Genomic DNA, 13220 nt, shown 5'->3' with positions numbered 1-13220 from the left:
CTTTACTGGCAGTCGCCCCTAGCTCATCCACACTCCTGCCTCCCATTCTCCATCCCCTCCTTCAGCACAGACTTCAGGCGCATGCAGAAGCCTCCAGAAACCAACAGTGCCAGCCCTTTCCCACTCCAGAGACAGGTACCACCAGCACCGAGGTCTTTCCCAAAGATATCACACCTAGTTACTCATGCTAAGGCTAAGCAGGTTCAGCTGATAAGATCTGAAAAGGATCTTGCTTGAAGTGACATGGCTGCCAGCTTCGGCTCTTGGAGAGCTGATCAGCATGAATGTGCCATAATTTGCTAGATTAAATTAAATACTCCATGCTGTTCAGTAAGTAACCCCCCACTGGTTTCTCTCTTTTGTGCTTTAGAATAAGTGTTGTATTATGCCTTTGCAGCATGGCCAGTTACTGCTTAGACCTTACTTGAAGCTCTATATGTTGAATTTACTGTTCATGAGATGAACTATACACATGCTGAAATGTCGAATGTGAAGAACATTATACCTAACTGCTGAATATTGTTTGTCTGGACTGAACAGAATATTTCTGAAGTGACTTATACCAAATTCCTCCAACGCTCAAAACCATTTTGTCTCTATTAACCATGTTTATAAATGCCCAAAGTATTTCAAATCAGGAGCTTTGAAAGCCTGAAAGTACTTACTTATAGAGAACTGTTTCAACATTGCAAATACTTATATGCAGTTGAGCTGGATCCTGCTTCCATGAGAGCAGCCTTGCACCAATCTGTCAACACAACCTTGTCCTAACTTGTCCAAGTGAGATGTCATAAAATTAATGTGATGTGGAGAGACCCTCAAGGTCTCACTGTGTGTTACTGTGCCAACATAATGCTGGTGCAGGGCAGGAAGATGGTGAATCTGGCAGCTACGAAGAAGTCTGTAACTATTGCAGATAGGTTATAATTTATGGGTCACTTAACACAACAGAGACTTCCCAACCTTTGAAATTAACCAGTTATTTTTCTGGAAAGGAAAAAAACTCATTTTTCTTAATACACTATATTACATTTTGACTTAAATATTATGGTCCTTAACATTTTTTAAGCATTATAAGATTTCAGGCTCTTTGCTGAGCCATTTTTGCACTGAACTTTACCAATTTCAGGACAACAGGGAGCTCTTCAACAAAATCAAATACCAATCTACTTTGCTCTCCAAACTTAGGAGATTTTTCAGTTTGCGTTATACTTTCACTCACCCTTCCCATGACTTCATCCAAGAGATAGCAATTTAGGGTACAGAATATTTTTCTTTTACTTGTCTTATAATTACCTGGATTGTTTTAGCATGGTAAAATGTGTGATATCTAATAAGTAAAAGCATTGGCATAACCAGCAACACTATTCAGAAATGTTCATAACTCTTGCTTCCACCTTGCTGAGGGGGCTTCTATTTTAATACCAACATTTAGCAGAATTCATGGCCATGCCCCAATTTCTGATCAACAGAGCACAGAGAAATATTTCCAGTTATCACCTCCAAAGTGTTTTCAAAGCAGCAAATAATGATTATGCAAAAAATAAACTGAATCTCTGAATGATTACAGGGATTCAGCCAAATTACCAAAAATCAGGCTTTTAATACTCACCATATGATTTCCCTCACATTATGTCTTAAAACCAGAAATAAAAGCTATGTATAGGATAACCCCAAAAGCTCTCATGCTCTTTTTTCCTGAAAAGGTAGAAATCAGAAACACTAGAATATTAATATTTCATTATGTTATTAATTATTATTAATAATAAATTAATTTCATTAATTTATCCAGGTCTTGTCTCAGACATGGATGTAGAGTGAGTATGAATACATACACTGTTAACCCACAAATCCATTTGCAGAGTCTTAAATGATATTTAAACCTGAACTGTTGTATTCACATTCACTTTAGTGTCCCTTTGCACTGTCAGAAAGATACAATAAACTAAACCAGGGGAATCGAAGTGCACAGATCAAGGACCTTCACAAAGAAGGAATGAGTACACTTTGTGCCAGAGAGAGTTTGAATAAAAGAAGTGCCACAAAGATAGAAATCAAATTTAAAAAGAAACACAGGATTGCTTTTATATATTTCAGATATTCAAAATAGCATATACCAAAAAAGGTGAATTTTGCTTTCATGGACTTTGGAGGACTTTTGTCTAAGTAAAGACTAACCCTTTTTTCTGGTTTTAAACAAAGAAGAGGATGTTTCTCTTCCTCCTGCCCCTCTTTCACTGAAAAGGGAAAAAGAAAGGCATTGAAAGAGAAAATAAAAGAGAAAAACGTTGGTTTTCAGCTTTTTATCCAGAACAGAATAACTCTACTTTTCTATGATACACATTTCATTTAAAAAGACATTCTTCATTATAAAATGTTTCAGCAAAGGGTTCGGACTCTTTTCTTATGTTCATCTACAGTGACCTGTAGCATTTCAGTGTCTCACACTTCTACCATGACTATTTCTATCACAGCCTAAAATGGAGCCCAGGCACAATCCTGGAGGCCTTTGTAATAACTAGAAGAAGCCATGTCAAAAATAATGCTTCCTCTATCAACTACCCCAAATGAGTTATCTCCTCTCAACAAGCATTAACTCTCGGCAATCCCCTCCCTCCCTAGCAGCCTGAATGCACCCTCAAACATGAGGATTTCAGAATGCTCCTCCAGCCCTGAGACGAGTGCGCTTCACAGCATCCTGAGGAGGCAAGTCTACTTAACCTTTTCTCTCTCTTTTCCCTCCTTTCAGCTTCCTCCTTTCATTGTAAGATGGCTCCTGTCAATTTAAGTTAAGGGAAATATTTTCTCTGACTTCAGCAGAGCTGGACAGAGTCAACAAAACCGGAGGCCTTTCTTTGCCCTGCTACCTTCTTTTCATTAATATCAGTAGCGAAGGTATAAGTGAGTTCAATAGAAAGAAGAGTAAGATTTTGTCACAAATGTAGCCCTACCTCTTATTCCCTATATCCAGCAAATGCTAAATTGGTTTTAAAATAAATTTCCTCAACAACCAAATACTAGTATTTAACAGGACCCGTAAGCGCTTCTATAGCATTTTACAATTCCAAATCACTGCATAAGTATTAATTAGCCTTAATGACTCATATTACCTAATAAGATAATGAAAAACCCTGCAGCTCACAATATCTGCTTCTATTTTCAGTGAGAGATGAAATGGATCTTTTAAAAGGATACATTCTCTCATAATTCCTTTTCTGCATATCGCTGTAATAACTTTTGGAAACAATTCAGTGTGTGTCATGGTACTTTTTCTTCTTAATTTGTGAAGAAGAACTTATTGCACCAAACACAGTCTTTGCCACAAAATAAAAATAGAAAGGTTCAGTGATAATATTCCTTCTTTAGGAGGCTTTATATTGAATAACTACTGATGTGGACTTACTGTTTGGTAAGGAGATGTGGATTTGCTGCCCGTTCTTTATGGAGAATAGCAAGTCTTTCTTGGTTTCTTTCTGGGTTGCCACTGCCAAGGTAATGCTTAATGGATTAAGTCTTGTGAAATAAATTCTGTAAATAGAATGTGGGCTGAGATCATTTAAACTCATTTCCCCTGTGTCCCCTTTCCATCCTGGAAGCTGTCAAGTAAAGCAGCCTGCAAGCAGCCTGTTCTCCCAGTGTTAGTCGTAAGTCTCACTAGATGCATAAAACAGCTTGTTTTTCATGTACTTTCTGTGATGGCATTAAAAAAAATTGTGAAAAAAACTCTTCTCAATTCCACTCATTGCTATGAACTGGCTATAGCTAATCTTGCAAGGGCACCAAACATTGCTCTACTTGTCCATCATCAGAGCACTAGAAACCTATGTTTATGATAGAATTATAGTTGAATTTTAAGGATTTTAAAGAAAGGAACTGAACTAACTGTGGGTTTGTAAACAAACAATATGGTTTTGACATCAGTTGTATCATTTCATGTACTGGAACAGTATCTATCAGACAGCCAGTTCCTGCCCCTAAAGAGTTTTTAATTTAATTTAGATGCATTCATGATATGGGACAGCACATCAAATCCAAAAAACTACAGGGTACTGCTGAAGGCAAGGTCTATGCTGGAAAGGTTGTGTAAACTGTACTTTGAAGGAGCAACAAAGACCTTTTGGCTCAAGTAAAAGAGGGGAAAGTTGTGCCTACTGTAGGAGAAAGAAATGGAGGGGGAAGGGAAGTGTACAGAGAGAAGGTTGTCAAGGGGAAGAACTTCATTTTTTCTTTGGAAATAAATTAGTTTGATTTTTTTTCTGTATTAATGCTATCCAAAAAATCTGCATAACTTTTTCCAGAGCAATAAATCCTCTGCACAGCTTTCAGCAGTTCTTCCAATTTTGCTTTCAGTCCTTCTTGGGTTCCTCTCTTTCTATGCTCTTTCTGTACTAGCACTGCAGAGAACTTCCACAGAGGACAACTCATCTGCGGAGATTTTCTGTTACTTATTGTTCCAGCAGCAAAGGGACTATCCACCCCATGGCATTAGGACTAGCCTTGAAGTTCTTGTGCATGCAGTGCATCCTCCAAAGGCAAATGCAGAGCAGCTAAGTTAGGAGCCCAACTTTCTCCCTTAACCAGAGGGGCAGCCTGGGATGCTAACAGACTCCTATGGTAGGTGCTTATACTTAGATGATGCAAAAACACCAGCAAGATAACCCTTTACTATTGCTGAAATATATTTTATGCTGCAGCTATCTAACAGTGCTGATGTGGAAAAACTTATTTCCATACAAACCATAATTCTGATAGCTGCTGTGTTTACCAGCTTGGGCCTTAAACGATATGGAGAAAGTCTTCAGCCTCTTGAGTTTCTCTAGAAGCATATTTCAATGAATATTATAACAATGATACAATTTTTTTTTTAACTAAATAGTATTTTTTACCTAACTGCTTCCAGTTTCCTAGCTTTACAGAAAACCTAGTCCCTCCCAGGGGTGTTTTAGAGCTCAGTCCTGTTACTCAGCTCCAGCTGTACGCACACAACACCAGTATCTTCACAATAAAGCTAACTATATGCCTACATCTTTGGAAAGACAATAGGAGGTTCATTCCCCTACATATTATTTCATTGTATGGAATTCTGACTACCTGTTGAAAAATTATTTCTAATTAAAATGTAAGATTTCTTTTTCAAGAAAAGCTGATACTTTCTACAAAAAAAATTTCTCAAATACTCAAAGTGTATTTTTGGCCAAAAAAATATGACCAGATGTAATATTCAAACTGATATTGTAAGAACATAACAGAAATTATAGTGATTTATATCTGGTTATTTATAGTGGAAGGAGAATTGCAGTTCCTTTGTTTGATTTGTTTGTGGGCTTCAGGATTACGTTTTTAAGCCATGCTTTTTAATCAGGGTAAACATCAGAGCTGAAGAATTAGGTGGAGAGAAAGTTGGCTACTTCTTTGTGTTCTGAATTCATCAATAAATATGAGCAATAAACATCAGACTGGGCTTTTGATGCCTTTTCTTTTCCTGTTTCAGTGCCTGAGCTTTATGAGTGACACCACCACTTAGTCTCAAATTCTGGGATCTGCACACTAACTGTATTTGTTTATCTACATCCCCACTCCCTGACTGGAAACACTTCCCAGCGCCCGACATGGTCTGCAGCCAAGGCAGGGCAGCGTGCCACTCTGTCACATTATTTTCTTATGAACATCAATATGCCACATTGTCACTTGATTTCATGCAGGCAGCTTCCTTCGCCTGTACTCCAGGAAATGCACACTTTCCTTTTGCAGGGAGCCCAGTGGCCCTGCACCCATTCCTTTATCTCTGCAGAGCTGTGGGGGGCAGGCACCAGAGAATTACTGATGGGAATTCACAAAAGATATGAATCGACTCAGCACTGTGGTGCCAAGTACACCTTGAAGCTAGATAACTAGGGTATAACGGCAGTCGTTCTGCCACAGGATGGAGCTCAGTGCAGGCTGCAAAACATTTCTAGGAAGCTGGATAAATACTCAAGCATTTCTCTGTCACTGATGTCCATACTGCTGCATCTCAATTGCTATGAGCACCCATGCTCATACTCATTCAGGTAGGTCTAAATCCCATTGCAGTATCTGCACCATTGATATGCCTCCAGATAGATGAAAGCCAGAACAACTGAAAAAATTATTTAGGTAAAGACCGGGACCATGTCTGAAGAAGTACAATACAAAAAAAAGGGTAAAAAAGAGCCAGTTTGTGTAAAAAAAGAGCATGTGAACTCTATGGTTTGAATTGTGCCCCACTTATTCTGTTCACCATCCCTACAAAGCATTTCTCACACAGAAGTGTATTTTTAACAACACTGAACAGAACCTGTCAGAAATGGATGCTCAAAGTTAATTTTACCCTAGATAAATGGGACACAAATGACATATAAGAGGTTAAATGGCGCAGGGAGGATTTTTTTCTCTTTTTAAACCAAGCATGGAAAAATTAGCATTAATGGGGCTGATCTTTCTGACTGTAGAATCTCACTGGTTATAAAGATTTAACACAATAAATCATCAGAGTTCTCCTTCTACCTGAATACAATGCATAACCAGAAACTTCTTAACTGAAGGAGTTAAAGGGTTTTTGCAATAATGCAACAAATGAGTCTAATGCAACAAATGAGTCTAATGCAACAAACAGCAGACACATTCTGTGGCAGTTTCCCCACAAACTTCAATCTATGGGAAAAAAATCTTGATTTATTATATAGCATTTGGACAGTTACGAAAGAAAATTTGCCAAAGATCAGAATAATCAACTCTTTCACCCAAGCAGTTTTTTATGAAAGAAAAAGCACAGAATGGGTCTGAGCAAAATAAATAAAAATTCCACACTTTTAACCAACAGAACCTTTTGCGTCATTCAGAAATATTTACAGACATCCATGATCTTTTATCATCAAAAAGACACTCTGGCCTTTAAAATTACAACTTTTTCTTACATTTTCGTTTACTGATGGCCTTTAAACTAGTGGGTATCACTAGCTTGTGGTATCTATTCATGTCATGTTTGTCAAATGCAGGAATTTTTAAAACTGCTCCTAACCTAGCCATTTTTTCCCTTCCCTTGAAACATCTCTTTTGCTAAGCTGTCATCTGTGGATTTTAAATATATCAGTATTCCATTTTCAAACATTATCTGTAATATGATTCATTGTTACTAATGTCTGAAACACAAGTTTTGATTGATTGAAAGGGCAATTAATTCCAGTATTAATCTTCAAAGGGCTAGCTGTTTTAATACAACTTGCCTTTGCCTGCTTTGCACATGTAGGAGGGCTGCAAACAGAAACATACGTTAGCCATTCATTGCAAATATACGAGCCTCCCTCGGAGCACAGCAAAGGCATTAGTGTGGCATCCTTCTGAACACCCCTGCTGTTCCACTTGCCCATTTAATTAGCACACAATGCAGGCCACAGAATTTCTCTGCAAAAGGTGTTGTGTACTTTGGACAAAAAAGAAAGAAGAAAAGGAGTTGCTTTAAAATCCGATCCAAAAAATAGCTCCTTGGCTAAATGGCACTTTAATAAAGATGTTTCCAGTGTTTGTTTGTTTATCAAAAAAACCTGTTACTCCCTGCTGTTTTGATTTTTGTTTCTGCGCACAAGAAGGAGGGGAAAAAGGGTTTTACTAAGCAAGTCTTTCAGTAAGACACCAGATGATGGATAGTCAAACACAGAGACTCCTGTAAACACAGAGGGAACCAAAAGGTATGAACTGACTCATAATTGTGTCAACACAGGTTGCAGACCCTTGGTTTATTTCAGCCTTCCTGTTTTTCACAGATTTCTTTTCACACTACACTATTTTTTTAAGACATAGACTCTTTTCAGTACACCTTAGAGGGGTGCAAAAGCACACACATTTTTACACCAAAATGAGGGCATTTACACACACATGTAGACTAAATTTCCACAATTACAACAGCAGCATTTTCCATCCACAGCTTATGGCTGCATTAAACTAAGTAGTGCCTTTCTTCACAGCAGCTCTTTGCCAGCTCTAATTGAAGGGGAGAAAATGTCCATCCCGTTCCTACCCCCAAGGTTTTCCACAGAGACTTTTGGGAAGTATCCAGAAAAGAGGAGTGTAACAAAATCTCAACAGCCCAAATCTCCAGTTCATGCAACCCATTAAGGTTCAGTATGTTGTTTTTTTTTAAAAAACATGTGACAAGGTGGTAAGAGTGGGTCTGGGCTGTCACATGAGCAAAACTGCCAGAAGGCTGACATATGGCAAAGAGGTCTATGATGAGCAGAAACCATCAATTTTTGTCTTGATGTCTACAAACAGTTGAATTGATGTAGTCTTTTCCTTAACAGAAAAATGCATAAAGTTTTTCTTCTCTGCTGGTTGCAGATTTTCATAGAAATTGGAAGAACAAGCCTCTCTGAGGCCTCTGTTTCATTATCAAATTTGATTGGCACTGAGCGGTGGGCTGAAAAGTCATTAAGGGCAGGATTGACAAGCAGACACACAGTACAGCCGGATTCCCTGCAAATAATACAGCAGTTCAGCTGACAGGTGATTCAAGAAGGCTGTTTCAGAACATTCCCTCACAAAATTACCCGTGGAAATACCTTGTCAACTCTTACCCAACAGTTCATTTAAAAGGACTTGCAGAATATAACAAATTAAGATGTGTAAAGTCAAGAGACTGGTTGTGCTGGACCATCTTCCTCAACAGAGACAGTAAAAGAAGTTTATAGCCTGCAAGCAATGACCCTTATTTGTCACTGGCACTCCATTAGCTGTACATAGCCCAGTGTGTTTGGGACATGCAGGACCCAGTGGGCCCAGGACAATGGGTCAGCATGTGCAACAGATCCATGCTATGTGCATCAGATGAACCACACGTGTGCAAAGGGCTCCATCGTATAGACCCAGAGAGTCTGGCTCATCCTAAATGTGTCAAATTCTCTGTACATGCAAGGGGGAGTTTATCTACTTATAAACAGTGACTATTTGTCTGGGATGTTTCAGTCTCAGCTAGATTAGCTGAAAAATGATAGAGCCAGCAAGGACAGATGACCTTACTTGGGCTGAGCACTGTCTCATTCCTTGTGTAATCACATCCAGCTCAATGGGAAAGCTATTCAACACAAATAATTATCACAGAAGCAGGATTTGGACCTTATTTCCCATTGTATAAAAATCGGTTCCCATAATTGCCAATCAACAGTTAATCTTTGCAGTGACGCCATATCCACGAAGAGCATCACAAGGTGAATCTCTTGCCCTATTACTTCTCCAGTTCTTTCATGAAAAAATGCAAAATAAATTACATTTAGGACAATGCTGCCACCAAAAAATGCCAGAAACAGATCACAAATCTTGGGCAGACTTTAATTTTAAAAATTAATCTTTCCAGGATATTTTTCCTTTGTAAAGAGCAAGAATCTTATTTGATGCAGTTTTCCCCTTTTGGAACCAAGATAAATGGAACAACAGAGAGAATTCCCTATGCAAATTACAATATATTAAGTTAGATTCGCTTCCAGCAGGTTCTGTACCATAAGAAATTGTTCCAGGGTTTGCATGTCTGTAGAGTAGGTAAGTGGTCATGAACTGGAAAAAACTCCTCTCTTTTCGCTGCCTCCCCTCCCTTTCTTTACCTCCTTTTAGGTCGACAGCAGAAGACGAGGTAAGTGAAATTTACCTTTGGAAGGAGACCATGAAAAGAGTTTCAAAACATTCCACGTATTTTCTCTACATAAACATGCCATGAATTTCAAATGCAAACAGTGCTAGGGCACTGTCAGTCAGACCCCAGGAGTTCACCCAAGTTAGACAAATTATGCTGCTTGCTATCTCAGTTGTTACAGTTTCTTGCCTTTCATTCATTGCCAGTGCTGGGATTTATGTCAGCGTAAAGGAAAAAAGGAGCCTCAATTGCTGAAATTAACCTCTTCCTGTGAGGTTATACTGAGCTTTCCAGTGAAAATTCACAAGCAGACATCTGCTCTCATTGTTTGAGAAGGAAGGAGTTAAAAGTATGTTGAAATTTCTCAGATATGAGCAGGAAAAAGTTTGTGTTATGGAAATGGTCACTGCAAGTTTCATTTCCAAATCTTCTGTATTTGGCCCACATCAATAAAATAAAATAATTTTTAAAAAGTTTTATGAGTCGTATAAAAAAATACATAAAGCCAGAGTGGTGATGTGAATATAGGATGGTACTACTGAGCAAACCTGCCTGGCAGAGGGAAGTGGCTACCACTTCAAACATCATATCCAGAGAAAAATTAATCTTTATCTCCAGCTGCATCAGAAATCTCACTGTTTCCATCATGTCTCATTTCCTAGCTGATAAAGAGCTATTTATTACAAAGTAATGCAGGATGTGATGAGAGGACTTGTTTCTGAATATCCTTTAACAGCCACATTGGCCCTGATATGTACCAAGCCAAAGCACCTGTCCCATATGCCAGATATTGTTTAACTGGAAAGTCCCTTTGGCTTTAGAGCCTGTGCATGTAAAGCAAAGGGCCTGACCACTGTCTGACCCTGCCTTGCAACTGCATCGTGTCTAGTTAGGAACCAGAAAATGCTTAGTTTGTATAGCAGCATCACAGGGGCTGTGTGCAGTGCATGATCATCTTTAAACTGATTCCATTTAATAATGAGTATCTTTAATGCAGTTTTTCTGAACCAGTGTTCTTAGCACATTTTATTTCTGCAGTACTCCAAGAAAGGAAAAAGCTCTTACCTATTGTTCTTCGGAGATCTTCACACTGACTAATGTGAGGGAATTTCAAGATTTCCTTCCACTTTTTGCTTTTGCCTTTGCGTTTCCCTCCACCTCCTGCAAGGAAAGGAACATCAGGATTAGATTGCTTTGGTGGGTATGCCCAGTCCAGAGTTTACCAACCCAGTCACAGCCCCTATGGATATCTTTAATAACTACAGCTGAGACATTGTGGCGATAGATGTAGAGTAAAGTGCAGATTACACTAAAGTTTGAGCTTATCTAGGCTGAGACAGGCCAAGGAGGCCACATCTGGCACCAAAGAGGGTTGGCAAAGTTTGGGAGTTCAGGCTCATGGTCCGCCAGATGCAGTTCAGATAAGTGCCTGAACTGAGCATCTCCAACATCATGTCCACGCCAGCTGACAGCCATTTCATGCCAGTCAAAACAGCCTTGTAAAGTTACAGCTCACATCTTTTCAACTTGGATCTCCCTCTCCTGGTTTGGGGATGAACCCTGACAACACAGAATCAGAATCACAGAATCACTGAGGTTGGAAGGGACCTCTGGAGATCATCTAGTCCAACCCCCCTGCTCAAGCAGGGTCACCTAGAGCACATTGCACAGGATCGCGTCCAGGTGGGTTTTGAATATCTCCAGAGAAGGAGACTGCACAATCTCTCTGGGCAACCTGTTCCAGTGCTCTGTCACCCTCACAGTGAAGAAGTTTTTCCTCATATTAAGATGGAAGTGTCTGTGTTTCAGTTTGTGCCCGTTGCCTCACGTCCTGTCGCTCGGCACCACTGAAAAGAGTCTGGTCCCATCCTCTCGACACCCTCCCTTCAGATACTTGTACACGTTGATAAGATCTCCTCTCAGCCTTCTCTTCTCCAAGCTAAACAGGCCAAGCTCTCTCAGCCTTTCCTCATAAGAGAGATGCTCCAGTCCCCTAATCATCTTTGTGGCCCTTCGCTGGACTTGCTCCAGTAGTGCCACATCCCTCTTGTACTGGGGAGGCCCAGAACTGGACGCAGTACTCCAGATGGGGCCTCACCAGGGCTGAGGAGAGGGGGAGAATCACCTCCCTCGACCTGCTGGCAACACTCTTCCTCATGCACCCCAGGATACCATTGGCCTTCTTGGCCACAAGGGCACATTGCTGCCTCATGCTTAACTTGGTGTCCACCAGCACTCCCAGGTCCTTCTCCACAGAGCTGCTCTCCAGCAGGTCAACCCCCAACCTGTACTGGTGACTGGGGTTATTCCTCCCCAGGTGCAGGACCCTGCACTTCCCTTTGTTGAACTTCATGAGGTTCCTCTCTGCCCACCTCTCCAGCCTGTCCAAGTCTCTTTGAATGGCAGCACAGCCCTCTGGTGTATCAGTCACTCCTCCCAGTTTTGTATCATCAGCAAACTTGCTGAGGGTGCACTCTGTGCCTTCATCCAGGTCATTGATGAAGAAGTTGAACAAGACTGGACCCAGTACTGACCCCTGGGGGACACCGCTAGCTACAGGCCTCCAACTAGACTCTGTGCCACTGATCACAACTCTCTGAGCTCTGCCATTCAGCCAGTTCTCAATCCACCTCGCTGTCCACTCATCTAACCCACACTTCCTGAGCTTGTCTATGAGGATGCTATGGGAGACAGTGTCAAAAGCCTTGCTGAAGTCTAGGTAGACAACATCCACTGCTCTCCCCTCATCTACCCAGCCAGTCATTCCATCATAGAAGGCTATCAGATTGGTTAGGCATGATTTCCCCTTGGTGAAGCCATGCTGACTACTCCTGATCACCTTCTTGTCCTCCACATGCTTGGAGATGGCTTCCAGGATGAGCTGCTCCATCACCTTTCCAGGGATGCAGGTGAGGCTGACTGGCCTGTAGTTCCCTGGGTCCTCCTTCTTGCCCTTTTTGAAGACTGGGGTGACACTGGCTTTCTTCCAGTCCTCGGGCACCTCTCCTGTTCTCCATGACCTTTCAAAGATGATGGAGAGTGGCTTAGCAATAATGTCCGCCAGCTCCCTCAGCACTCGTGGGTGCATCCCATCAGGGCCCATGGATTTGTGGGTGTCAAGTTTGCTTAAATGATCTCTAACCCACTCCTCCTCCACCAAGGGAAAGTCTTCCTCTCTCCAGACTTTCTCTCTTGCCTCCAGGGTCTGGGGTTCCTGAGGGCTGGCCTGAGCAGTAAAGACTGAAGCAAAGAAGGCATTCAGTAACTCTGCCTTCTCTGCATCCTTTGTCACCAGGGCACCCACCCCATTCAGCAAAGGGCCCACATTTTCCCTAGTCTTCCTCTTACTGCTGATGTATTTGAAGAAGCCCTTCTTGCTGTCCTTGACATCTCTCGCCAGATTTAATTCCAAACGGGCCTTAGCCTTCCTCGTTGCATCCCTGCATACTCTAACAACGTTCCTATATTCCTCCCAAGTGGCCTGTCCCCCTTTCCACTTTCTATATACTTCCTTCTTCTGGTTGAGTTTTGCCAGGAGCTCCTTGCTCATCCATGCAGGTCTCCTGCCCCCTTTGCTTGA

General features: G+C 41.0%; 1 protein-coding gene across 1 annotated transcript in view; it reads right to left on the bottom strand.

Annotated features, from left to right (window-relative positions):
- Positions 1-13220, bottom strand: part of GRK5 (G protein-coupled receptor kinase 5) — a 178502-nt gene that overhangs the window by 87912 nt on the left and 77370 nt on the right. The window contains exon 2 of the mRNA XM_013948684.2: positions 10706-10801. Within this exon, the coding sequence (XP_013804138.1) occupies positions 10706-10801 (96 nt within the window). The remainder of the gene's footprint in view (positions 1-10705; positions 10802-13220) is intronic.

The sequence above is a fragment of the Apteryx mantelli genome, chromosome 7 (assembly GCF_036417845.1).
Source record: "Apteryx mantelli isolate bAptMan1 chromosome 7, bAptMan1.hap1, whole genome shotgun sequence".
NCBI lineage: Eukaryota > Metazoa > Chordata > Aves > Apterygiformes > Apterygidae > Apteryx > Apteryx mantelli.
The sequence above is the reverse complement of the archived record's forward strand: the minus strand, read 5'-3'. Positions and strand labels throughout refer to the sequence as shown.